General features: G+C 39.6%; 2 protein-coding genes across 6 annotated transcripts in view; both read left to right on the top strand.

The window, feature by feature from the left end:
• slc12a5b (solute carrier family 12 member 5b) overlaps nt 1–22,765 on the top strand; it is a 35,705-nt gene extending 12,940 nt beyond the window's left edge. Inside the window, exons 2-26 of one of the 5 annotated variants that reach the window (XM_065961578.1) lie at nt 6,490–6,593; nt 6,725–6,865; nt 7,675–7,821; nt 9,247–9,301; nt 9,393–9,523; nt 9,926–10,173; nt 10,248–10,459; nt 10,716–10,883; nt 12,470–12,568; nt 12,708–12,765; nt 13,739–13,913; nt 15,297–15,415; nt 15,556–15,654; nt 15,925–16,044; nt 16,201–16,305; nt 16,407–16,575; nt 16,683–16,878; nt 17,642–17,811; nt 17,976–18,107; nt 18,320–18,427; nt 18,711–18,824; nt 19,107–19,228; nt 19,744–19,758; nt 19,862–19,995; nt 20,595–22,765. In XM_065961578.1, the coding sequence (XP_065817650.1) occupies nt 6,490–6,593; nt 6,725–6,865; nt 7,675–7,821; nt 9,247–9,301; nt 9,393–9,523; nt 9,926–10,173; nt 10,248–10,459; nt 10,716–10,883; nt 12,470–12,568; nt 12,708–12,765; nt 13,739–13,913; nt 15,297–15,415; nt 15,556–15,654; nt 15,925–16,044; nt 16,201–16,305; nt 16,407–16,575; nt 16,683–16,878; nt 17,642–17,811; nt 17,976–18,107; nt 18,320–18,427; nt 18,711–18,824; nt 19,107–19,228; nt 19,744–19,758; nt 19,862–19,995; nt 20,595–20,686 (3,233 nt within the window). In that variant the 3' untranslated portion in view covers nt 20,687–22,765. Of the gene's footprint in view, nt 1–6,489; nt 6,594–6,724; nt 6,866–7,674; nt 7,822–9,246; nt 9,302–9,392; nt 9,524–9,836; nt 10,174–10,247; nt 10,460–10,715; nt 10,884–12,469; nt 12,569–12,707; nt 12,766–13,738; nt 13,914–15,296; nt 15,416–15,555; nt 15,655–15,924; nt 16,045–16,200; nt 16,306–16,406; nt 16,576–16,682; nt 16,879–17,641; nt 17,812–17,975; nt 18,108–18,319; nt 18,428–18,710; nt 18,825–19,079; nt 19,229–19,743; nt 19,759–19,861; nt 19,996–20,594 lie in introns of those variants that run through there. The other 4 variants (XM_020629621.3, XM_065961579.1, XM_065961577.1 and 1 more) reach the window with 4 other exon arrangements.
• A 588-nt stretch (nt 22,766–23,353) lies between these two features.
• On the top strand, nt 23,354–25,735 carry rh50 (Rh50-like protein). The gene has a single exon (XM_065961581.1). The coding sequence runs from the start codon at nt 23,850–23,852 to the stop codon at nt 25,272–25,274; it is 1,425 nt and encodes a 474-aa protein (XP_065817653.1). The 5' UTR covers nt 23,354–23,849; the 3' UTR covers nt 25,275–25,735.
• The last annotated feature ends 477 nt before the right edge of the window (nt 25,736–26,212 follow it).

The following is a 26,212-nucleotide window of genomic DNA, read 5'->3' as shown; positions in this document are numbered from 1 at the left end:
AAGTTAATTTCTGCCCTCCTCTGTGGCCTCCAGCTGCTAGATAATCCCCTTGAGCCTGCGCCCTATTAAGCTTTTAAAAGCCGGTATAAACTGTCCATTTTGTAATGGCCATGTCACATCAAGGGTACAAGTCTACACAGCCCACTGCTTTTCATCTGCCTGCTGCCCTCCAGTGATAATATCAACAATATTATTTTTGGTAAATCTGCAGAACCGGAGCCAATCACGTCTCATCGATACGTCATGACTGTCTGTTCGGGGGGTTAACAGGGATGTAAGCTGAAGATTTATCATTTATTTGAAGCTCCTGAGCAATAGTGTGTGACTCAGATTTTTTTTTGCTGATGTTGTTCTCCTGACATTACAGAAATATTGTTGCTGAATTAAAAAGTAGATTTGAGAATTGGTTTGTATTCTCTCAAAGCCTTTTCACTCTGCAGCTCCTTTGGTAATCAGTATTTAGATCAAGTTTGTGCTCCTTTCCCTCAAGCACTGATAATCATTTCTGAATTATAAGGGTTGTAACTCTGATGGCTTATTGTATCTTGTTCTCTTTCTTGTTTTCCAACTCCCTCTTATTCTCAGCTTGTGTTAACAATCTACAGTTTAGAAAAAGTACCTCATGGATTTAGCGGTGCACTACCAACACCTTGTTCGGCTCGAGACTGACCATTAAAAAGCAGTAATTCAATCAATTCAGCAGAACTGTCACTATTTTTAATCCCAAACACTCTTCTTCATTGACAAAAGCTGATCACCATTACCCACAATACAACTTGGCCAACCACAATCTAATCATAGTCATACTTTAGAGAACATTTGTTCAAATACAGAGACATTCCTGTTCTCCTTAGGTACGTTTTTAATATCATCTGACATAGCAATCTGTATGCTTTTAAAAACGCCAGGTTAGATACCTACAGTGTGTGTGTGTGTGTGTGTGTGTGTGTGTGTGTGTGTGTGTGTGTGTGTGTGTGTGTGTGTTTTTCTGCTCATGCACACGAAGGACAAACTAACGTTGAGAGGTCGTCCTGGGGCAGTTATTCACCTCAGACATGATGAATGTTCAGGTCATATGAGGCAGCTCGTCCTGATCCGACCAGCTCATCATTCACAAAGACCTCAGTATGTTACTGCCTCATAAGTTCCCATCAGCCCACCTGTCACCTCAGATACTCTCTGTGTTTGTGCTCACTGTGGCCATAATGCCATATGGACTTTAATGCCTGCACTAAATGCCTTTAGTCCTTTTTTTCTGCTAAAGTATATTAGATTCAATTCTACAGTTTCATTGCTGTGTTGATGTTTATTAGTTTACCTCATGTGACAGTTTATGGATATTCTCAGGAATTTGAGGCTTTTGTAGATTCATTCAGATAAGTCCTGAGTGCTTTTCACGCCTGTTGAAACTTCTTTGATATCTTTGAAACGAGGAATCTTTCTTTAGTTGGTCACTCTGTAATCTCTGTAATCTCCAAGCATACCGATAGAGCCCAATAAATCCTAAAATAGATCCCCGTGTAATTCAAAATCCATTCAAAATTCATTAAATCCAGCATTCTTGTGTTAAATGTTTATTTATCTTTTTCAATTAAGCTTTATCTGAGTAGTTTTACACCAAAATTACTGTATTTTTTTCTTCTCATCCTGACTCATCCTGCACTCAGGGACATTAATAGGATTTAAACATTTAAAAAGCTTTATTGAAGCTAACTATCCAATCAAATACATCCCAACGTTATGTCATGCTTTCTGTCTTGTAGCAGAAGACACTCCCCAAGTTCTATTTTGTGGGGACTTTAATAAAGACTTTAATGACTTTACTCATATTTCTGTAATATTATTTCTGTAAAGCTCCATATTTCAGCCAGGTATGGGCTCATACAGAGGCAAAATTAGTTGGGTCGAGTTTGTCTGGATGCATAACAGTCAAGAGAGGAAACCAAAATGTTGCCTTCCTCCCGCTTTAAAGCCCCAGGTACAGCTCTAACAGACTAGTTGACTGTCTTCTCTCCAATACTTTCTCTGTCCTCACAGGCTCCCTCATGTGACGCATCAAAATGCTACAAAGTAGCATAAAACACATCAGTAATAGGATAAAGTATGAGCTAAAATTCATTTTTAAAGCAGTGAAGCGCAAACTTAGAGTTTGCTTTTAACAATACATTGATGTGACCTTGCACTGATGGATGAAGGATGGATCAGAAAAGCATTTCCATCACATGCAGCCTTCCCATTAAGAGTTTTGTAAAACAAGGAGGGGTCAGGGGGAACAGTTGAGGCTAAAATGTGTTGTGTACTTGAGCCGTGGACATTTTTCTGTCTGTTTTTTAACCCTAGTTAAAGCCTGAACATGATTTTTGAGAAAAGCTTCATAAAGGCTGCAGCACATTCACAATCACATTATGGAAATCCTGAAAAATGTCAGTGATTGTAATGGGTTTTTAAAATGTTAGAGAAACATAGCTGACCACTCAGTAATGCACAGTTTCTCTGTCTGGACTATTTAAGGCCCATCAAGAAAAAAAACCTTGAGTTCTGTACTGTTTTCACACAGAGCTGGAGGATTTAAAAAAAAAAAGAGGAGCAAAGAGCAGGTTCAATTAGATGGACAGGATTCTAAGAGTGTTGTATCAGTTTAGGATTACCGCTTTGCAAAGAGACAGAAAAAAACAACAACTTTAATCTGTCTTTATTGTCTGGGTATCAGCTTTTAGTTCTGATCTCTTTCTACCTGCATCTTTGGGCACAAAAAGCATTATAAGCCCTAAATGTTCTAGAAACGAGGCTACAGTGCAAACTCTTGGGTTAACTATTCGTAGGCAAGAAAACTGAAATCATCTGCAGCCAGGGAAGTTTCGACTACAATTTTCAGAAAATCATGCTCACAATATAAGAGATACACTACCTGAGGAAATTCAGCTTCACCAAAGTCTTGAACTCAGATGATCACACAAACACAAACCTATATATGTGATGTGTGTGATAATATGAAGAAGTATGTATTTTATATAAAGTTAAAGTTTGATGCAAACATCTACATGTTGCTGTATGACTCCTATGGCAAATTGTTACGATAGTAATTTTTCTAAATGCAGTTCATGCAGAAAAGAAAAACATTTCATTAACAGGAGAAATTTTGGCTGAGGGCTTTTGAAACCTCAGGAGATCAATTAGAAAAAAAGGCTCTAGTTGGTTGTTTTTACTTCTAGGTCACTCAGAGTAAAGGGCGAGCAGGGGTTAATCTCAGGAGACACAAGTAAGGGGTTTTGTTTGTATAGCTTGTTGGTTGATGATTATTACTGACATTTGCAGGTAAAACACAAGTATTTGTTTTGCTCTGGAGATACAGATTTGTTCACGACAACTAGAGGCCATTTTGGCATGAAAGGCTCAATGCATCAAAGTACAAAAGCACGGTTTAATGAAGTATGTGTATTACATAACATTCCCATCCCCTGGGTAATATCTCAGCAAGAATCCATCACTGCTTATCCAATGACCTTGACTTGCACCTTCGTGCGTGATTAACATGGATTGTTTTAGCAACTCTTTGAGAGTCTGGAGGCAGAATACAGAGGTGAAGTACAGACTGGGAAGTGCTTTTTTTATTCTTTATCCGCTCTGGCCCCTTCATCTTCACATAAACATGATCCATTTGAAAGTGAAAAACAGTTTAAGGAATTATTTGTACTCCTAAGGTTCTCCTAACATAACATGTTGTGTAATTTCTCTGAATGACTTCACTTAATACCATCACACCTGAATTTTATAATACATTTTTCATATGTTAATAACTCAAACCACATAGAATAGAGTAGGCAAACACACAGTCATATCCTCACACACACATGCAAAAACACACACACACACACACACACACACGTGCGCATGCGCTTACACATAAAGACATTTAGAAAAAATGGTTAAATCGCAATTTTTTAAAAGCTGATTTCACTCTAAGCCGAAAGCTGAAATGAGCTTTAAATGCAGATTTACAAATCATGCTGGATTACAGAATACTCAGGTGGTTGGCTTCAGCAGCATCTAAACTACAACTAAGACCACAGACAGGCTGTGTGTATAACTGTCGACACTCCTGATTAAAACAGGTAACCAACACGTCTTCATTGTTGTCTACTGGATAGCCCGAGAAAATGTAAGGTTACACCTTTTTTGAAACATTATTAATGAAGAAGTCGCCTATAGGAAGAGGGCATACCATGTTTGTTACTTATTAAAAGTGATATAATATTTGATTCTCTTAACATCTTAAAATCAACCTTAAATCAAAAAGCTTTCTAATCCAATTAAAAAAGCGAGGGGCTTCTTTTGCAGAGCAGTTGTCGCTCAGAGGATTATGTGCTGCGTGAGAGCAGTTCAGCTGCTATCTGACTCTCCTCTTTGCTCCAAAGATTAGTGAATAATACGGCCGCAGCCTGGGGACCTGAGAGAAACAACTTGATTATGAAGCTTTCACTTATTAGGTGCTGCAGGACGTCTTTTTATAACTTCTTTTGTTGATTCCCTGAATTTAACCCTTTTCACGGTAATTCCCTATATTTCATGGAATAAGGGAAGCTGGTCACAGTCTTTCCCAGAATGCATTGTTTTACATTGTATGGTTGTTTTATCATGGGACACGGGATGTGAGAGTTGTTTTCCAGGATTGGGTCAGGATTGTCTTAGTGCCTTGAAATGTGAACATTAACAGAAGAGTGTAGACCTGGAGAAATGAGGAAGTGCATTACAGAGTACATGCAGACTTGATCCTATAAAAAGAGGGTGACATTAAAAGTAATATGGCTGCTTTTAAAAAAAACACTGTGATAAAAGTATCCTTAATAGAAATCTTCTTAAACATATCTTGACTTTTATCGAGTTAAAGGTGCTCTGGACAGTATTTTCTCTTTTTCTATATTTTATTTTGTTTAATTTAAACACAATGATCGACAGAAAACGGCACGAGGGTTAGCATATCTTTTGATATAGTTTGTAATATGTTTATAAGTGTGACATGAGAACTTCATATTTTCTAGAAAAACTTTTGATAAATGGTTGGTCCCTATGGTATAGTTTCTCCACAGACGACTGTTACTCCAAGCCTAGAGGGAAACCAGACGTAGCATAAGAGAGACCCTCTCCTTCCTCACTCCCGATGATGAGCAACAACCAAATGAATTTTTTATTCCAAGACAATGAATTTATTTACAGCACAAAGACAGACAGACACACAAACAAGAAAAGAGCAAAAAGCCCCACAAAGGCAGAGCCAATGATAATAAACATACACTTTAATAACACATGTGACTCACAGTCATAACACATCAGAGCTCTGGTCAATGTTTTCTACATTAAGTGAGCTTTTTGAGAGTTAGTTTGAACATGTGCTTTCTATTGACAAACCCTCCAAAGCCTTTTATCATCTTTGAGCTCATTGTTTTGGTCTTCCCACCCATCGCGTTACCATTGTGATTTACTCAAATTGGCTTCCTGACATTTGTTTCTAAAGCTCTTATGCAATCATTTAACACGATAATAAAGTGTTAACTGCTGGTTGTAAAAATACAAACAAAAACAGATTTTAATTTAAACTCAGAGAATCTTTTTCACTTTTTCAAATTTCTGATAAAAGCCAATATGTAACGTACTCGTAACATAATCTGCAGAATTTATACAGGTCAAGTATGGATGTTTTTGTTTAGGCATGTCATGACGTCATGACAGAAACTGTTGGGTTTGTAGCAGCCTGTGTAATGACAAACTTAATAAACTGCAGAACATCTTTGGTACCCTTCTAATGCGATCCGCATCAAACTCTGAGTCACACGTCAAAAAGTCCATCTTTGCTATTGAAGTAACACATTGCAAATCTTAAGTGTGAGTGGAGCTAGCATGGATAGCAGCTCTGCAGGAATCAGGCACAGTCATACCAACCATGAGCCCGGATCGAATGCACACAGACCGAGCACACAAACAAATATTATTGGACCAAAAGACTAAACACAGGACTGACGTGTAATGTTCTGTATGTGTCTGAAAATAATTTTTTTCGATGTAACTTTTATCAATATCATCTTGACCTTTGACCTTACTCCCTGTAGTTATCTATAATTTCTGTCTAAAGCAAAATCTTGCAACAGTTTTCTTTTCTTTTGCCCTTTTAGATCCTAGTTATTTTTTGTCGGCACTCTCTCCTATTTGTCTCTGCCCCCTGCTGTCTCCTTACAATGAGAACCTTCAAACCATGTTAGAGTAAGAGATAGTTTTCAACCAAAAATGACAGTGTTGAAATTGCAAGGCCACAACAGTTACATTGAAATTCTAATGTTCAACTTGCCCTTCTAGTGTGAATTTCTTTGCCCTAGAAAATGTCATTGCATTTCAACACAAGGATATGATTTACAACTTGTAATTTGAGCCTGACTCCAGAAAGCCTCTGATCATCAGCTCTAAGTCTTTCTCGTGTTTGGTGTTTCTGTGTTTCAGGTGATGGGAACCCCAAAGAGAGCAGTCCTTTCATCAACAGCAGCGCAGCCAGCGATGCAGAGAAGAGCCAGCAGTACGACGGCAAAAATATGGCTCTGTTTGAGGTGAGGACAGCTTCACTACCCTTGGATGTTAAAACCTCACTCATTGCTGTTGAACTCGTTAAAATGAGGGACATCTGTTTTATTACACCAAGTCTGATGTAACTGCCTGTTACTGTGTTTGTGTCTTGCAGGAGGAGATGGATACCAGTCCAATGGTCTCCTCTCTGCTTAGCAGTCTGGCAAACTACTCAAACCTGCCGACCGGCAGCAAAGAGCACGAAGAGGCTGAGAATAACGAGGAGGGGGCACGTCCGTCTAAAAAACCTGTCAAGGTAAAGGTCAACCAGGCATCTGAGAGCAAAGGCTGTAGTTGATCTTATTATTCATGTCAGTACATAGTACCAGGCCCGGTTCTAGAACAAAATTACTTGCAGGGTGCATCTGAGATTAAACGGGGTGCAGCTACAGTGACCGGCAAAAATGAAATTGTGATGAAAAACACCTTAGGTGGTATGGGTCCCTCATGTGGTCCCCGCTGAACGGAAAGGTCACATGCACTGTAAAGCCCATCAGATCATGGATGCAATAAACACGATCTGAGTCGATTATGTCATTTGAAAGCCTGGATTACTTTTTTTTTTTAACTATCGTTATTTTTTTGCGTCCATTCAATTGAAGTTGCAGAAATTTAAAATGAGGGTGCAATGCAACCTTTTGCACCCTCGTAGAACAAGGAGAGAGTGCCCGACGAGGCCCCAGACAATAGAGAGGAGTACCTAAGATGAGAAGTGGATGGAATGGTGGATGTGAAGTTTTACCCCATTAAAAGCAGTAGAGATCTCTTCTTCTATCACAGGAAAAAAAAGATACAACATGAAAACACGTTTTGATAAAAAAAAGGTCCGTATAAACAAGATTGATAGTGATAGTAGTAGCTCCATCACGTAAATTAAATACCTCATTTTAGTGTTTTTAAACTAAAACTGCTGCCGCTGGCAAGGCAAAGTATATTGAAAGAGGCCAAACAAAACAATGGGTAAATGATAGATTCCAACCAAATAAAAATCCATGTGGGTAAGCTGCTTCTGAAGCGAGTTGCACATACTCTGACATTATCACCTTCCTGGTCTGGGTTTCACAGGTTCCACAGCTAGGCACTTTGATGGGTGTGTACCTGCCATGTATCCAGAACATTTTTGGGGTGATCCTCTTCCTGCGGATGACCTGGATGGTTGGGATCGGTGGCGTATTGGGCTCCTTCATCATTGTCTTCATGTGTTGTTCCACGGTGAGTAAATCTGCAGGCGTCCCTGCCTGTCGTATATCCGTTGTGCAACACATCTGTGGTTCACAGAAAACAGATGTCACATAAAAAGACATGCCTGTTGAATTTAACAGGACAGCTGTAAACTTTTGCCACAAGGTTCCTTAACTCTTTTGTGTTTCTTAAGCACATAAGTACTCAGTTACTAGAGTTTGTGTTTAAACTATAAAAAGGATGCTTGATAATTATGTGCATTACACAGATTCCAAAGGTAATGTAAAATGCCACCATGTTCACCACCATCGCTGTTTTTTCACACCTATTTACTGCTACACTAACAAGGTTTAACTAGAAATAAAAAGTACCTATGCTGCTTTAAACCCCAGACAGAGCTGATGTAAAATTGTAAAATTAAGTTTAACAAAACGTGTTTAAAACTGAAAATCCACTCTTACCTTTTTATGTTTATGCATTCTCTGATTGATAATCTGATTTGCAGAACAGAACAGACTCCATCGGGCTGCTGTGTGTCCCTGCTAATTATTTTGCAAATTGCTTTACTACAGATTTGTTTGTTGATAACCCTCAGATTAAAGTAAATCATTCTCATTGTCCCAAGTCTAAATGCTTGATATAGCAGTTTATTTTAAGTGCATATGCAAGTGCTGCAGTTTTGAATTTTCTTTTCTCTAGAACTCTCATTAATTGTTCCAACAAAAATATTTGGATCAACTTATGCAGAATGACATCCACAAGTTTCCATTATGTTCATATATAAATGCATTGCATACAACAATTAGACACAATAATAAGAGGTTTAAATTACTCAAATTATTAAATTATTTTCATGAGTCAGTCACTTTCACTGTGGTGGAGTTAAAAACTTTTAAACTGACCAATAAGGTCTCTTTTCATTTAAAAAATCCAGAACCCTATTTATCATTTTTATGCCTCCAGTTGAGAAAGGATGGAAAATATAGAAAAAGAGGAAGAACACCAGAAAGAAAAAAAAATAAGCCTGACTAATGTTTAAAGAGTTTACACAATGTTAGATATCAAATCTACAAATAAGTTTGTACATTTTAAATTAATTATGAACATTAATACTCAAAACACAAAGCCATTCATAGAAGAAGCTATCGTAAAGTAAAATGAAATAAAATAAATACATTATCAACCACAGCATTAAAAAATAAATTATTTTAAAAAACAAGATTTTAGCAGGGATTTAAATGACAGGCTACCTTGTGGGTTTTTTCATGATGGAGGCGGCCTGAATACTTTAAGCACCCATTTCCCAGACTTGGGCAGGATACCTTTGTCTGGTATGAACAGGCTAAGTTGTTCATATTATGAGATGAACATAATATACATATACATATACACCTCATATATACATCCCCACCTGCTGCCTCTCAGACTCTGCTCTGTCACCCTGCTCTGTTTCAGACCATGCTCACAGCCATCTCTATGAGTGCCATCGCAACAAACGGAGTGGTACCCGGTGAGTGGACATCTGTGGGGTGCAATAATTGGCTTTACGTATGAAAGAACTGTGCTCTGACTCTTGAACATATGGTGTTTGTGACTCAAAGCTGGAGGCTCATATTACATGATCTCTCGCTCCCTGGGGCCTGAGTTTGGAGGAGCTGTTGGCATCTGCTTCTACTTAGGCACCACGTTTGCAGGTGCCATGTACATTCTTGGCTGTATTGAAATCTTGCTTGTAAGTAGCCTTATTTTCTCATTACTCACATAATGATGGTTTATATAGTGTCTGTTTTCCCTCCTTGCTTATTCTATATGCAGGCCCTTATAACTACAAACATTTTCAGGAGAAAAGATACAGGTGTGATTGGTGGCTTATTGGGATAAAGAAACTCTATTTCATTCCTTTCTACTTTTATTGACAATATTAAAGCTTACATTTTGATGAAATGAATTGAATTTGAATGAATGAAAATGGATTTTAAGATCTTTTAGTGATTGAAAATCAAACACGTCCTTGCATCCTTAACCAATTCACTTTTTGAACATAGGTCCATTTTGGATGACCAAACTTCTCCACCATACTCCACCACATTCTCCTTCCTCTACATCCGATCCCTCCATATATCCATCCTGTCAGATTTATATCGTTCCCCAGGCTGCCATATTTAAGATTGAGGGCCTGGAGGGGGCCGAGGCAGAGGCGGCTCTCCTCAACAACATGCGGGTCTATGGCACCATTGTACTGAGCTTTATGGCACTGGTGGTGTTTGTCGGAGTCAAGTATGTGAACAAGCTGGCGCTGGTCTTCCTGGCATGCGTCATCCTCTCCATCCTGGCTGTTTACGCTGGGGTGATTAAGACCGCCCTTGACCCTCCCGTGTTTCCGTAAGTGATTGTTTTTTGAGGAAAAGTCTCCAGATATGATGATAGTTTATGACTATTATTAACTTCCTTCACAGTGTCTGTCTCCTTGGAAACCGTACTATTCTATCCAAAGGATACGATATCTGCGCAAAGGTTATCGAAATAGACAACGACACCGTCACCACCAAACTGTGGAGGACCTTCTGTGATTCTGACAGCATCAACGCCACATGTGACGATTACTTCAATACCAACAATGTCACAGAGATTCAGGGTATCCCTGGGGTCACAAGCGGCATCCTTGCAGGTAATAGACGCCTATTAATCTTAAAAACCAAACCCTTTGAGGATCAAACAATCTGAAGCCCCTTTCACACATGTGCTCTTGAAAATGATCCAAAATAAAATCAAGACCTGCTTGCATCAACTTTTACATGGGGGGGCTGGGATGGAAAAAGTCCTGGTAAAGTTGGTTGGAATCAGTTTGAGTTCACACATGCAGGTCACCTCAAAGTTTTCATTAAATAAAAACAGTAACACACTCATTTAAATCATTCTCTTAGAAAACCTGTTCGGGAACTACCTGGAAAAAGGTATGTTCCTGGAGAAACGTGGGCTTCCCTCAGACGCAGATCCAGACAGTCCCCCAGCGGGCTCCAACCGCTACGTCCTGGCCGACATCACCAGCTTCTTCACCCTGCTGGTCGGGATTTATTTTCCATCTGTCACAGGTTGGTACATAAAAAAACAAGTTGTTGACAGGCTAAGGGGCTGTTTTTAAGAATAGCATATTTAAAGGCTCTCTGTAGCTTGTTGCACCAGCTGTGTTCAGTTAAAAAGGCTTTGGCATTGTCAATAAACAAAAAGTTAAAAACTTTTCTGACTGAATTATACTCATAGACCACACTAAGACTATTTCATGTATATTAACCTGGACAGAGCAGACAGGGCAGAATGAGATTTGTGCAAAAAGTGAGGATTTTCTTCTCTCTCAGTGTACAATATGTACAGTGAGGTGAGGGTGTATTAATAAGGCTGGAAAAGTAATGCTGGAGCATAACGCACGGATGAGAGACAGACAGAGATACTGCAAGTTTGTATGTTTTTAGCATGGGCTTCGGCTCCCAGTAGCTCATGCTAAACAGGATAATGTCTTGTATTATAATTCAGGACGAATGCTACAATGTATATTTTCATTGATTGAATTTTTAGAAATGTCAGGGGACCCCATTTGATTTCCATGCGACTCCATATGGGGTCTGGAGCCCAAGGTTGGAAAAGCCTGCAGTAAGGTGTTGTCACTGCCTGGAGCTTGCATGTATGGACCCTAAGATCGCGGTCACGCTGCCAATGTTGTTGTACCGTGCTTAAGCATCACTTTTTTTTTAAACTTTTTCATTTATATAGGCCTATATGTTTTTTAATTATTGTTGAAAAATGTGATTGCAAAAATATTTAAACCATTATGCCATGTTGCTCATCCCAACCAGAAAGCCGGTGTTGAATAATGGATAGAATAAAATCTTTGATTGTCGATAGGGAACTTCCCATGGTGATATTGCTTAAAGGGTCAGTATGTAACTCTGACACACAGCGTTTAGAATGGGTACAGCAGTAAAACCACCAAAACGTGTGGGGGTGCCTTAAAACCGCTTAACTTCTTCTTAACAGATAATTCCTGTACGGAATCTAAACTTACAACGAGGACAAACTGGCTGCTGCATTGTTGTCAGAGAAGCAAACACTTCATCATTGCATGTTTCCAGAATGTCTGATAGAATATTAAGGTCATTTTATAATTCAATTCAGATATCTTAATATTGGTCCTTTAACAAGTTTCTAAACAAACTTTCTACTAGTATTAAGTCATCAGCATCAATTCTGAAACTGACCTATTTGTGCTCAGTTCTTCATACAGAAGTAAGTTTAAAATATGCACCCAGATCAGACACGTTCCTTCCTTTAGTCATGGTAGTCACATGCTTATTTGGTGTTATGCTCCTCCTTGGGTTTTGTGGAAATATATTGCCTGTGTGCTATAACCTTGGCCTTTTCTAACTGTTAACAATAAGCAAACTCTTCACTCCCATCTCCCTCAAAACAAGAACTTCATGAAAAACGCTTAAGGGAATTAGTAATGGCATCTGTCTTCATAAATCTTTTTGAACATTTTTAAGCATGAGGTGGAGCATGGGTTGAAGGTTATAGTACATGGAATGCGTTTCAGAAGATGAAACAGAAGAGCTGTTAAATGTTTACTCATTAAAAAAAAACACAATGTAGTTGTTTTTATTATCTCCCCTTGTTCCTCTCTCAGGTATCATGGCCGGCTCCAACCGCTCTGGTGACCTGCGCGATGCTCAGAAGTCCATCCCTATCGGCACCATTGCTGCCATCACCACAACCTCTATAGTGTGTATCCTTCACCAAGTCGAGGACGATAAAGCAGAAACTGTGTCGATTTGGAAGAGCTGATTGATCGAGGACTTTTATCTAACACTTTACAAGTTAGGATGCTTGGATCAACTGTATATTTCTTAACAGTGTTTCTACAGACATGTCCAGTGTGGTGCTGTTTGGTGCCTGTATAGAAGGAGTCGTTCTAAGGGACAAGTGAGTCTACTAAAGAGCTTAGCAACAGTAGTTTAGTCAGATTGATTCTGAGGGTCCGTTTGAATACTCCTTTTTGTTCATGCAATATTTGACTGTAAACTTGACAGTATTGTGTTGTAAACATACAAGCTTTGGAAACGAACAATGGTCCAGGGCACCTAACAAGTTCTCTACTGGGTGCCCTGACACACCTGTGCCTGATTACTGGCAAAATATTATAATTTCTCTTGTCTTGCTTTGCTATACATTTCTCTCACCCATGTGAATTTATATTACATTGGTCTTTTCTTTGCAGGCGGCTTTATTTGAAAAAACTAAATCAATTCAGCCAGTTGAGATGTCAGTGTCTAAAATTGAGAAAACTGCCTTGCCAGCAAATACCAGGGCATGGATTTTGGAAGGAGTAAAACATGTGTATAATACTGAGGTAGTTTAAATACGAGGTTGGTTATTAACATTCTGACCTGCAGGGAAACATACATTGAACATTTAACCACAGAAAATATATTCGAACATGAACCCTTTAAATGGTCTATTTAATGCCTCATATTAAAAAAATATTAAACATAAAACCCTGGTGTATAGAGCCCGTGAATATATTGAAAACATTTTAAACGTAAGACCCTGGGTGTATAGAGCCCTGGGAATATAGACTCGTCCCATTTTTCAATGTGACCATAGAACTCAAAAGCAACTCCAGATGTTAATATGTAGAAATATTTATTTCTTTTCAAAACCTTCAGTTAATTCATCATTTCCTACACAGTGATTCAATGCAGTTGCAAACCTGCAAAAAATACTGTTAAAGAATTCCTTTGCAATAAATGTCCCCTGCTTTCCAAAAATGTGTTTTCTTGACATGCAGAGAAACAGAAACAAGGGAGAGTGAGGCTTAGCCAAGGGTCACATCTTTAAAAAAAAAAGTACTATTGAATAAGTTATTTCAGTATTATATCTTGGCCTTACTCTACAGGTTTGGTGAAGGGGTCAATGGAAACCTGGTCATTGGGACTCTGGCATGGCCGTCTCCATGGGTCATTGTGTTCGGCTCCTTCTTCTCCACTTGCGGAGCGGGCCTCCAGAGTCTGACTGGAGCGCCACGTCTCCTACAGGCCATCTCTCGAGACGGCATCATCCCATTCCTTAGAGTAAGTACTCATTTAGGTTGCTTTTTAGTTTCTATAGCTATCTTGGTTAATCACAGTCGAGGATGTGATTAATCAAGATTAATTACAATTTTAAAAACCTGTTTTTACTTTTTAAACATTTAAAATACTGCAATGCAAAGACAGCTTGTATCTGTCAGGAGAGGGAGGGGGGGGGGAGTGAGGCGCAGGTGTGGACTCAGGGGTGTCTTAAAGTTATCCCATGAAGGATAACCACGACGATCACAAGTGATGGATTGCAGAGGGGAAAAAACAGACATTGTATAGAGCCCCAAAGAGCTTCCTAATATAAATAATGCACCGAAAATGAGGAACCAGACCTCTGCTGCCAAGCACCTGACACAAAACTATTGTCCAGAACCCAGAAAATGGAACAAAAAGCAAAGGCTGCCAGGGAGGCCCTTAACAGTTAACACAACACAAATGGCGTAGCAACCAAACAACCCAGCGCCCCAAGTTATACTCTGAGAGACTGTCAATAGGGAGAAAATACACAGAAAGTTATTTGATTGTGTTTATACTTTTACACACACAACAAGCTAAAACACAGGGGGAACCTTGCACTACCTCTGAAGGTGAGATAATGCGTTAACAGACAGCACCAGAGACCCAGAGTTTATATAAGCTACACACACCTGGGCTTAATCAAAGCCAATCAGCCACACACACCTGACTGCAGTGAGGTAATCAATCTCACAGAGATGAAGTGAGTGCCTTCACACTCCAAATCGTTAGGCTTTTAGGGTGTCTCAAATTAGACTACATGTGGGGTCCAAGCAACCCTGGCCACATCCTGGACCCTTCCCTGCTGCACATCCAAAATAAACTGAGCCCATCCAGCTCATCGCGCACACCACTAAAGAGACGCCTATTACTAAACAATGTAGATACAAAAACCATCCAGACAACTACATTTGCCCCTGCACAATTTTAGACAGATGTTACCTCACACCCAACTTGAGCACATGAACATACTATCACTACCTGAGTGTTAATTCAATGAATGGCTTACATAGTGCAACAGAAGTAGCCTCTTTTTATGACTCCACATACTGATTAATGGATCATCAGTGTTCATGTGCATTGTGGTGAGGAGACAGAGGTTTCATAACAGAGAGCTGTGTGTTAACAATGCTTTGTTCATTCGCATATGAAGCAGGAAAGTCATATTATACATTTGCATTAAAAAATAATTAATGCATTAGGGTCAGTAGATTAGTCGCATCAGGTTGACAGGCATATTTCTTTTTTAGATTTAGCAATCCGTAATTTGACATATTTCAAATCCAGTCTAGCATTTGTGCTTTTATTCCCTAGAAAAATGTTCAAAATGTGATTTAATTCAACCCTTGTATGTTGCTGCAGGTGTTTGGGCATGGCAAAGCCAATGGGGAGCCCACTTGGGCCCTCCTGCTCACTGCAAGCATTTGTGAGATTGGTATCATCATTGCCTCCCTGGATGCAGTCGCTCCCATCCTCTCCATGTAAGTACGCAGTAACCTCTCACGCACTCTATGTTCCTTTCTGTCGAGTCCTGCTGTGATTGGGATCATTCTGTACTGTATGTCTTAGTTTTCACTTTGTTACTCTTCCTCACACCCACATTCTGTCCTTCTTTCTTTAGGTTCTTCTTGATGTGCTACATGTTTGTGAATCTTGCCTGTGCACTGCAGACTCTGCTGAGGACGCCTAACTGGAGACCGCGATTTAAGTTCTACCACTGGTGAGTTTGGGTGGCTGTCTTGAAATAAACTAGACACATATAACACAAAACTATAATTGCATGAGTTCCGGTTTGAATTTCTAGCTAGAGGGAAAATGTTAAACCATGCAGAGGTCACCTGTGGTCACCTCTTTTCTGTGTCTCTTTTCCAGTATTACTTTAGCAGCAGCAGACTGAATTTGAAACATTTATCTAAGAGTTATCTGCTCGGATGTGTGGACGATATTTCAGTTAAGTTAGACCAAACCTGTGTCTTCCTGTCGTCTGCAGGGCTCTGTCTTTCTTGGGTATGAGTCTGTGTCTGTCACTCATGTTTATCTGCTCCTGGTATTACGCCATAGTTGCCATGGGCATCGCCACCTGCATCTACAAATACATTGAGTTCTGTGGGTAAGTCATTATCATAACAGCAGCCCTGAAAAACCACAATAATTAGATTGGATTGCAAAAACCTGAGTTCAATACTATGACAGTTGTTCTTGTTTAGTTGGATACTGTTGAGTATTTACTTAACACCCGCATCATGTGTTATGTCCTGTGTCACAGAGCTGAGAAGGAGTGGGGTGATGGCATTCGGGGAATCTCGCTCAGTGCTGCACGCTTCGCTCTCATGAGGCTGGAGGAGGGACCGCCTCACACCAAGAACTGGAGGTCAGTGTGCACAGGTTTTGAGCAATAACTGATGACCTTATATAACCCATTGAATCTTTAAAAAAAAAAACTTTTTGGTGCTTTTGGACATTGTCTGTCAGGCCTCAGATCATGGTTCTGGTGAGTGTGGACGCTGAGCAGAACGTAGAGCAGCCTCGACTTCTCTCACTGACCAATCAGCTGAAAGCGGGGAAGGGTCTTACCATCGTCGGGACGTCGGTTCAAGGAACCTTCCTTGACAACTATGTGGAGTCCCAGAGGGCAGATCAGGTCCATTCTCTTATCCCTAAATATATATTACAAACACATCAATACAGTTGATTACATTTATCACAGAATATGTAACAGGTGTCTCTTTCTCTGCATTTTGTTTTTAGTCTCTGCGTAAATTGATGGAGACGGAGAAGGTGAAGGGCTTCTCTCAGGTGGTCATCTCCTCCAACCTGAGGGATGGGACGTCCCACCTGGTCCAGGTTGGGGGACTGGGAGGTCTGAAGCACAACACTGTGATGGTCTGTTGGCCCAAAAACTGGAAACAGCCTGAGTACCACCAGCATTTCAGGAACTTCATAGGTACTACTGAAGTGACGAGTAAATGATAGATGTGTTGTACACTCAGAAAACTGCTGCTTAAAAAATTATATGCAAACTTTAATCGGACCACTGGGTTACTATGGGACAGAACTCACTGTTAGGTTGGAGTTGTTTCTATAGTCGATGAGCAATGATGAAATCGTGAAACAGACTGTGGATCATCTTAGATTTATTCAGCCATGGTCAGACAACATAGAAACAAAACACACATGTGGCTGACAAAGTGTGGACCATCGCTGACCCATGCTGACCAAGATCTCACAATCATTGACAATCATTGGCAAACATTGGCCATCATGGGCAAAGTGGCAAAGTGTTCATCTTCACAGTGTTGCTTATATTCTGCTAGAAGGTACAGCCCACAAATTCCTGGCCGCTTCGTTACATCTCTAAAAGGCTAAAAAGAAGACATCACCTTGACTCGTAAATGTCAGACTTTCTTCAGTCTCAGAGTCACATTTCCTTTTCAGCTCACAACAGACACTTGGCTCCAATCCAACTAACTCTGCTGCTATGAGGTCTCTAACACATATGTATTACAGCTTCACAAACCTAAAAAAAAGAATTACTCTGAGCTGGTTGACACAATTTAAAGATATATCCACAAGATTATCAAGATGAATGAATTCATGAAAATACGCATTAACACTCACCCTGGGTTAGTTTTACCCAAGTGAGGTATACCTTCCCCTGGCCCTCTATAATGCTCATAACAAACCTATTTTCCTCTCTCCCTCTGTAGAGGTGGTCAGAGAGACAACAGTAGCCAGTATGGCTTTGTTGGTCCCAAAGAATATCCACAGCTACCCGTCCAATGGAGAGCGCTTCACTGAAGGCCACATAGACGTGTGGTGGATAGTCCACGATGGAGGCATGCTGATGCTCCTGCCCTTCCTCCTGCGACAGCACAAGGTGAGAAACGAACAACTACTCACATCTGAAAAGGTTTCATGTGATACTGCCAGAAGTAAAACTTTTTCGTAAATAATAAACACAACTTACAAAGCACACAGTGTTCAAAAACATTAAGAAGGTGTTGATCATTTATGATTTAATGCTCCTGTTCTGTCTTGCAGGTGTGGAGGAAATGCAAGATGCGCATCTTCACTGTGGCTCAGATGGATGACAACAGCATCCAGATGAAAAAAGACCTCATCATCTTCCTCTATCACCTGCGCATCGATGCTGAGGTGGAAGTGGTGGAGATGGTGAGAGCCTCATGCGACTCTTGGTCTGAGTTCACACACAAATCCTGCGGGATGAAAGTTTTTGTTCTTCTAACTTTGTATTAAAAAATAGTTTTGTGTCCTTAGAGCAAAGCCAGATTTCTTACACAAGCATATTTTTTTTCCTTTATATGACTCATGTCTCAACACTTGACAGTTATGTAATAAATGTCTTTTCTTGATTTGTTCTGAAGCATGACAGTGACGTTTCAGCCTACACCTATGAGAAGACACTGGTGATGGAACAACGCTCACAGATCCTCAAACAGATGCATCTGACAAAGAATGAGAGGGAGAGAGAGGTAAATCAGAAACTTCAAAACAACTTTAGAAAATGGCTAATTTTTTTAAACCTGCTCTCATAGAATAAAGCAACCAACAAATGTAGTCAGCGGAGTCCACTTAGAACATGACTTTTATGTGGACATTTTAATTATCACTCTTTGGCTCTGTGGGAGGGAAGTGGTTTATAATAAGGTGTTGTGTTTGGACTCGTTTTCACTCTTCTAAGGGAGGGAATAATCAGTTCCAGAGGGAAATTACAAAATGACCCATATTCTTTTCCGTACTTTTGCACAACTACAGATCCAGAGTATTACAGATTCTTCCCGCGGGTCCATTCGGCGTAAAAACCAGCCCGGCTTGCGCTCACAGCAAAGCATGGAGGAAGCCAGCGTGGCAGAGAAACCAGAAGACGAGGTAATGCTGCATGTCCCTTTAAGGAGAAATGACCAGTTTATTGACTTCTCCCTCTCTCCTCTCTGTGCTCTGGCTTGGGCAAAATGATATTTCATCACAAGAGCAGCATATACAGCAACCTTTCACTCATTCCACCGGCTGCTCTATGATTGCCCTCTGGCTCCTGGCTCTGAGAGTTTCACCTTTTTACTGACAGGTGTCTCTTTTCTCTCTTTCACCCTGTCACACTGTCGCGTCACGGTGTCCCTGTCTCAGTCTGTGGCTGTCTCCAACCCTAAACAGGTACAGCTGATCCACAGCAAGAATGCAGCCTCACCCACCAGCCCCACCTCTCCTCCTGCGCCTGCAGACAAGGGACAGACAGCCAACGCAGAGGCGGGCAAAGACCTCTTCAACATGAAGCCGTGAGTGACCACTCCAGTTTCACTGCACACATAGCAGATAAAACTATAAATGTGCCCACAGGGACATGGGTCAGTGGTCAATATTTGTTCATACTGACCCGTGTTCCTGGGTTCAAACAGCTATTATCTTGGTTCTAAGCAAGTGACAAACAAACCTTTGAACTAAAGTTACACAAATAGTGTTAACTCTGTTGATTTCACAGCCTGTGGGCCGAATCTGGCGCTTTAAAAGCACCATAATCCTTTGCAATTAATAGAAATACGGAAAAAAATTCTTAAAAAATATATAGAAGAAAAAATATTTTTAAAAGAAGCTGTTCATGCAGATACACAAAACCTTTCTAGTACATTGTTTGAGTATTAGAAGATCATTATTTATAGAGGGTTACTTAAAAACTCATTGGTTACCAGTTTTGTTAAGCTCATAACAGCACATTCCTAAAATCTGGCTCTTTAAATAAATAAAGCGGCTGTATGATATTCACTGTTATTTCCATCCTAACATGCTGCTGCAGAGAATGGGAGAACTTGTAAGTATTTGCCATCCTTAGTGAGATATTCTGTATATGCTCTGAGCAGCAAAAAGAGTGATCTGTTGTCTTACCTCAATGTGGCAAAAAATGTTTCCCTCAGGAACCAGACAGACCTGAGGCGTATGCATACAGCGATGCGGCTCAATGAGGTCATCACCAAGAAGTCCAAGGAGGCAAAACTTGTTCTGCTCAACATGCCGGGACCACCCAAGAACCGCGTGGGCGATGAAAACTGTATCCTTCATAAAACACAGAACATTTACTCTGACTGACAGGTTCAGTGGAGTTCAGGTCCTTATTCAATCACAGACGGGAATACTTTTGAAGCAGGGCAGCATTAAAAAATAAACTAATAATTACTTTATTTATGAATAAATTAAAGCTCTGGTATTAACAAAGTGAAAATGAAGGTAGGGCAAGGATTACGTTGACACAAGAAAAGGAAAATGCATTTAGAAGAACAGACATCTTGCACTGTATCATATGTTAGAGATGTAATTGCACCTGCGGGACTAATGAAACCTTTTGCTCCTGTTTTCTAGAAGCAGCTCTTGGCCTGAGTTGAGACTTACTGAAAAAAGAGATGGTCAGGATTTTCTGTTGGCTACTTATATTGTCAATAAAAAAGAAGGCTGCTAGTGGACAGACATTTTACTCACAACATCAACAAAGTTTGATGATGTTTTTTTCTGTTTTCCTTCGTTTGTTTTGTGTCATTTGACACTTCAGATATTGAAAACCTCCCGCTTCACTGCATGTTTTAACATAATGCTTGGTGTCACACCTTCTTTTCTTTTCTTTTTTTACTTTCCTTCACTGTGATCGTCTCTCAGACATGGAGTTCCTCGAGGTGCTCACTGAGGGTCTCAATCGGGTCCTCCTGGTGCGCGGCGGGGGGCGTGAGGTCATCACCATTTACTCCTGAAGGGCTTTCAACTGCACCCACACAGACTTTACCCTCTCCTACCTCTGTGTCGTTTCAGGAAACAAAAAAATCCCCCCTCACCCTCCTTTTGTATATTTAACCTTTTAATGGTTACGCAGAGAATGATGCAGCAGGCTCTGTTCTCGACTTGTCAGCTGATTGCGACAGATGGTTAGTTCTTTCAGAGCAAACACATCTACACACTTTACCTTTTTTTTATATGTAAGAGTAACGTTTTGTCCTTTTCACGTTGACCCTTGTCATTTGTAAAGAGGGGTGTTATAAGTATTTTCTTTAATTTATTATTGTTATTTATGTATTTATTCATCTTATCATGTCCGTCTTTGTCCTGGTTTTTTTCTCCTTGTCTTTCATTGTTTGTTTTTTTTGTCTTTAGTGTAAAAAGGGTGGAAGAAGAGGTTTGCCCATTCAGTACATTTACATCATCAACTGGAAATCTAGGCATATATCTCATTTACGAAGCAAAAGTGGAAGGCTTATATGTATACAGTATATCATAAATTCCCCAAAACGTATACAGTATATCATAAATTCCCCAAAACGTATACAGTATATCATAAATTCCCCAAAACACACATAGAGCAACTGGATCCACTAGGTTTACCTCTACTTTCCTTTTTTTTTAATCTCATTTTACTGCTCTAAGTCTATTTATCATCTATGTGAATGATGATATGTGGGATTTGCAGTTCACGCTCCAACCATAAACCATGTTCTCATTCCAGTCTCGTCTTTTATTATGGCAGGGATTTATCCATTTGTTTGTTTGTAAATTGTGCTTCACAGAACTAACAGAACTAAAAAGACAATGACTCGATGTAGATTATCATGATCCCTAACCCAATTGTTTACTTCATTATCCCCACAGCTGGATGTGGATCATAAAGACGCACATACACACGTTACACAATGTATGTGTCTCACTGTATTTCCAGGGAGCTCGTTTTTTTCCATATTTACAATTGCTTAAAATATAAAACATAATTTATTATATTTATTTGCTCGTTTCGGTGTATCATTACAACAAACATATTTCAAGGGAATTATGTTACTTTTTTTTTAAAGTACAACATTTAATGTGAAGTTAAATATTTTTAATGAAAATCAGTAAAAGACGTCTATCAGTAAAATCATATATCAGAAGTTTTAACAGAGAGTATTTATTTTTATATAATTGTTAAGACAAAAGCTTTAGATACATTTTATTCTAATCATTTCAAATGTAATGCCGCGTTATCCGTTACTCCGTTATACTCTATAATCTAATCCAACAGAACATGTATAGTTTAGAATAAAGTATGGAAGCAAAGCTTTTAATAGTATTAGTTGATGCTTTAACTTTTTGACCCTGAACAGATTTTAAACAGTATGATCGTTTATATTTAATCTTCACCTTTAATAAATATTTCAACATTGGACAAATAAATTCTGCATCAACTTCTAGAATGAGAAATCCATAGCATTTAGTATGCTCCCCAGGTTATCATAAGACTTGTAAGTACTCTGACTTCCTTTAGATTAATTATATAAATATATCATTTATAACGTTGTTGGATATTCCTCACCTCATGACACACGTCTTTTTCTGTATATGTGTACATTTTCATGTTTCCTTTATTCCTCTGAAAAGTAACTATTGTTGTTGTTGTTTTTTTGTTTGACTCTTATAAAGGCATCGCAGTCCTCCAGTCGATTTATCAGTCACTGGTCTGCAGACATTTAGAGTTACAGTTTTAGACTGAAGTGTGCTTCTCTGTGTCTGTATGCTGTGTGTGCGTGAACCTGACTGAGTGAAGACAGTAAATGTCATTGAAGAGCGAGAAGATGAGACATCTGTACATAGATTTGTGATTTTAGGTTTAGAGACAACAAGTGTAATCTGTGTTAATACACTTTTTATAGATATAAAAATCAAAGGTTTGGATTGTCCTTTAACACATTATTTAGTTATTTTTGTTCTATTAAGTCTCATGCAATTATTAATGATGAATGGTTCAAAGAAACCAGATCAAATGTTGGCGCAATGCAATAAATTAAATAATTTTAATACAACTGCAATTCTGTTTATTGTTGTTTTTTATGTCAAACAGTTTGAGGTCAAAGAGTTTTGTTAATATTTGAATAATTATTTTCAGATGTCAACTGTCTTTTCAGCATCACTAATCCCAGCAGTCAATAAGAAAGACTTTGTGAAAGCTAAACATTTAAAGGGCACAACTCTAATTTCAGTTTGTTACATGTGCAAGGCTGTCACTTTTTATGTTTCAGAACATCAAATTGTACTTAATGTGAGAGGAAGTATTGATTTTAAGTAATAGAAAACAAGTTACCAGATTGATTGATTGATTGATTGATTGATTGATTGATTGATTGATTGATTGATTGATTAATTGATTAATTGATTATTGATTGAAACTGACTTGCTGGTGGCATTCAGGACCAGTTAAAGCATTTTTTTTAAAGGATAATGAATGTCAGTAAAAAAATGTGATGACAAAATATGGCTCAACATTGTGTATGAGGTTTGGACTGATTTCTCCACTGTACCTTGAACAAAAGCAAAACAAAACCCTTTTATCAGCTGCAGAGTTAAGAGAAAGATAACTTTTTATTACAGCTAATTTCTTAGAAAAAGACACAAAAACAAAAAGTGCTTACTTCATGATACTTTTCCATATTTCTTCATCTGCCCTGTCAATAATACTCTTTTCTGAACTTTGATTTGTAGTCTGAAAGAGCAATTCGAACTCTGATCGAACCCATTAAGGACAGAATTATGGGAATATTTAAATTATTATTTTAATGAAGGTCTATCAAATGTGTTTTTATGATACTAATCTTTATCAGGGAAACCCCCTTTTGTTGTTAACACTTGTAAACAGTGAGGTGGGCACACTTTATCAAACTGGCCAATGGGGATTTGCATTGTGCAGACCACAGAAACGCTGATGTATCACTACAGTTACAGATCTTTTACAATGACCAAAGTCCTCACAGCAGGGTTTCTCTCTGAGCTGAACATTGCAAGCTTGTTTGTTTTTTCGAGAGAGGCTTCACCAAGGCCCCTGAACTGTCTTATCTACATAGAGATAAACCTTACTACAAAAGAAATGACTGCCATTTGCTCCAACGAGATATCAGGATGAAGACGCAGTCGGCCAGCCTTCGAGTGAAGTTACCATTGTTTGTTTTTGTTATAGAGGTGGTTATGGTCACCTTGTATGCTGGTTTTGTCACCTACGATGAGCATGCAGACGCCAGATTTCAGACTAACAAGACCAACCCCATGGACAATGCAGTGTACAAGGACTACCCTTTTTTTACCGACATACAGGTCATGATATTCATCGGCTTTGGCAGCCTACTGGCTTTTTTCCGATTGTATGGCTTTGGAGGGATGGTTTTTAACTTCCTCACTGCTACTTTTGCAATCCAGTGGGCCATTTTGGTGCAGGGATACTTCCAGTTCAGCCATGACGGTAAGATCCACCTCGGAGTGATCAACCTTATAAATGCAGAGTTTGCCTGTGCTGTGGTGCTGATATCTTTCGGGGCAGTGCTGGGAAAGACCAGTCCATTGCAGCTTCTGGTCATGGCCTTGTTGGAGGTGCCGGTGTTTGCTGTTACAGAATGGGTTGTGCTCAAGTATCTGAAGATCAATGATGCTGGAGGTTCTATTCTCATCCACCTCTTTGCATGTTATTTCGGCTTGGGCGTGACTTTTGTTTTGTACAGGCCTTGCTTAAATGAGGGCCATGCAAAGGAGAACACCAGCTACCAGTCTGACATCCTCGCCTTGATGGGGACTTTGTTTCTCTGGGTGTTCTGGCCTTCCTTCAACTCAGCATTAACCCTGAAAGGAGACGACCAGCACAGAGCCATCCTGCACACCTTCATCGGCCTTAGCGCCTCCACGCTCACAGCTTTCGCTCTCTCTGCCATGCTGAACAAGAACGGTAAGCTCAGCATGGCCGATATTCAGAATGTGACCCTGGCTGGAGGCGTGACTGTTGGAGCATCTGTGGATATGATGATAACTCCTGCAGCTGCGTATGCTTTGGGTATGATGGGCTGCACAGCCTGCATGCTGGGATATAAGTACCTGAGCCCCTTCCTGGCACGGCGCTTCAGGATCCAGGATCAGTGTGGGATACATAATTTGCACGGTCTAACAGGACTTATATCTTGTGCTGCAGGGATATGTGCAATACTGATTGCTAGTGAGGAGGTGTATGGCCCCAGTTTCTATGAAATCTTTGCTCATAGAGCGCCAGTGGAAGGAGACCCAAAGCTGCAGGAGCTCCAGATGTTGATTCCAGGTTTACAGCCAGGGTTGGGGAGGACAGCTCAGGAACAGGCTCTCTTTCAGGTTGCAGCTGTGGTCTCCACCATTGGAGTGTCAGCGTTTGGTGGACTCCTCACAGGCTGCGTTTTGAAGATGCCCTGCCTCTCACCTCCATCAGATGATTTGTGTTTTGACGATGAGCTGTTTTTTGAAGTCCCTCCTGACTATGACTCACCCCTTAGACTGAAAAACATAGTGACAATGAATGATTCAACTGACTAACTGCAAAAGAATTGTGTGACTATTTGAAATGTTTACATTCATTACAATGTAAATAAGTTGAGGTCACTGATAATCATTTTTATCATTTATATCAGTGCAGCACTGTTGAATAAATCTAGTAGTGGTGTTATTTCTTGTCCTACATGCACAAATGTAACATAATGAATGTTAGGGCGCTCATGGGCAATTCTAATCAAGTACCTGGAGTAAAATAATTATTTTTAAAGGGATGACTTACTGAGCCATGTCATTGCTTACATGTACCAAGATCATCTTATGCATTTCTTTAGATTCCCATGTGTTGCCATTGTTTACTGCCATATTATTAACAAGTGAGAATGCTGAGCTGACTGAGAGCTGACATCTTAGAATGGCTTGTAATCTGCAGTTGAATGCAGATATGTGTTTAAAGACATTTAATAAAGTTAAATTGTCATGAGAAGACCGCTGGGTTTTTAGAATTGCATTATGGTTGACTGTATTCTGCCCCTTTTGCTCTCCACAGTTTTCCTTCATATACAGCCAATGACCTCTTCAATGCTCGTGGACGATACTATACAAAAAAAGGCACACATTTCTAGTTCTGCTGCCAAGGATGACTTATTTTTTTCTTTGCAGACTCTATAGATAAAAGTAAAAGCAAAGGTGGGGACCACAGAGCCAAGCTGAAAACAACCTGGTTTTGAAGCTCACCAAGCTGAACTTCGAGACACAGAGAACATCAGCCACAACGCTGATTCATTTACTATTAATCTGATTGGGATAGATGGAGGTACAATTTAAAAGCAGCTCAGAGTAACTTTACAGAGTGTGCACATTTTATTTCAATTTGTTTAATTATTGTTAAAATAAACATTACAAGGTAAAAGTGAGAGGAGGACATAGAGACAATAGACAAACAATGTAGCCTACAATACGAACAGTAAGGGTTACAGTTA

Source organism: Labrus bergylta, chromosome 12, assembly GCF_963930695.1.
Source record: "Labrus bergylta chromosome 12, fLabBer1.1, whole genome shotgun sequence".
Taxonomy (NCBI): Eukaryota; Metazoa; Chordata; class Actinopteri; order Labriformes; family Labridae; genus Labrus; species Labrus bergylta.
The sequence above is the reverse complement of the archived record's forward strand: the minus strand, read 5'-3'. Positions and strand labels throughout refer to the sequence as shown.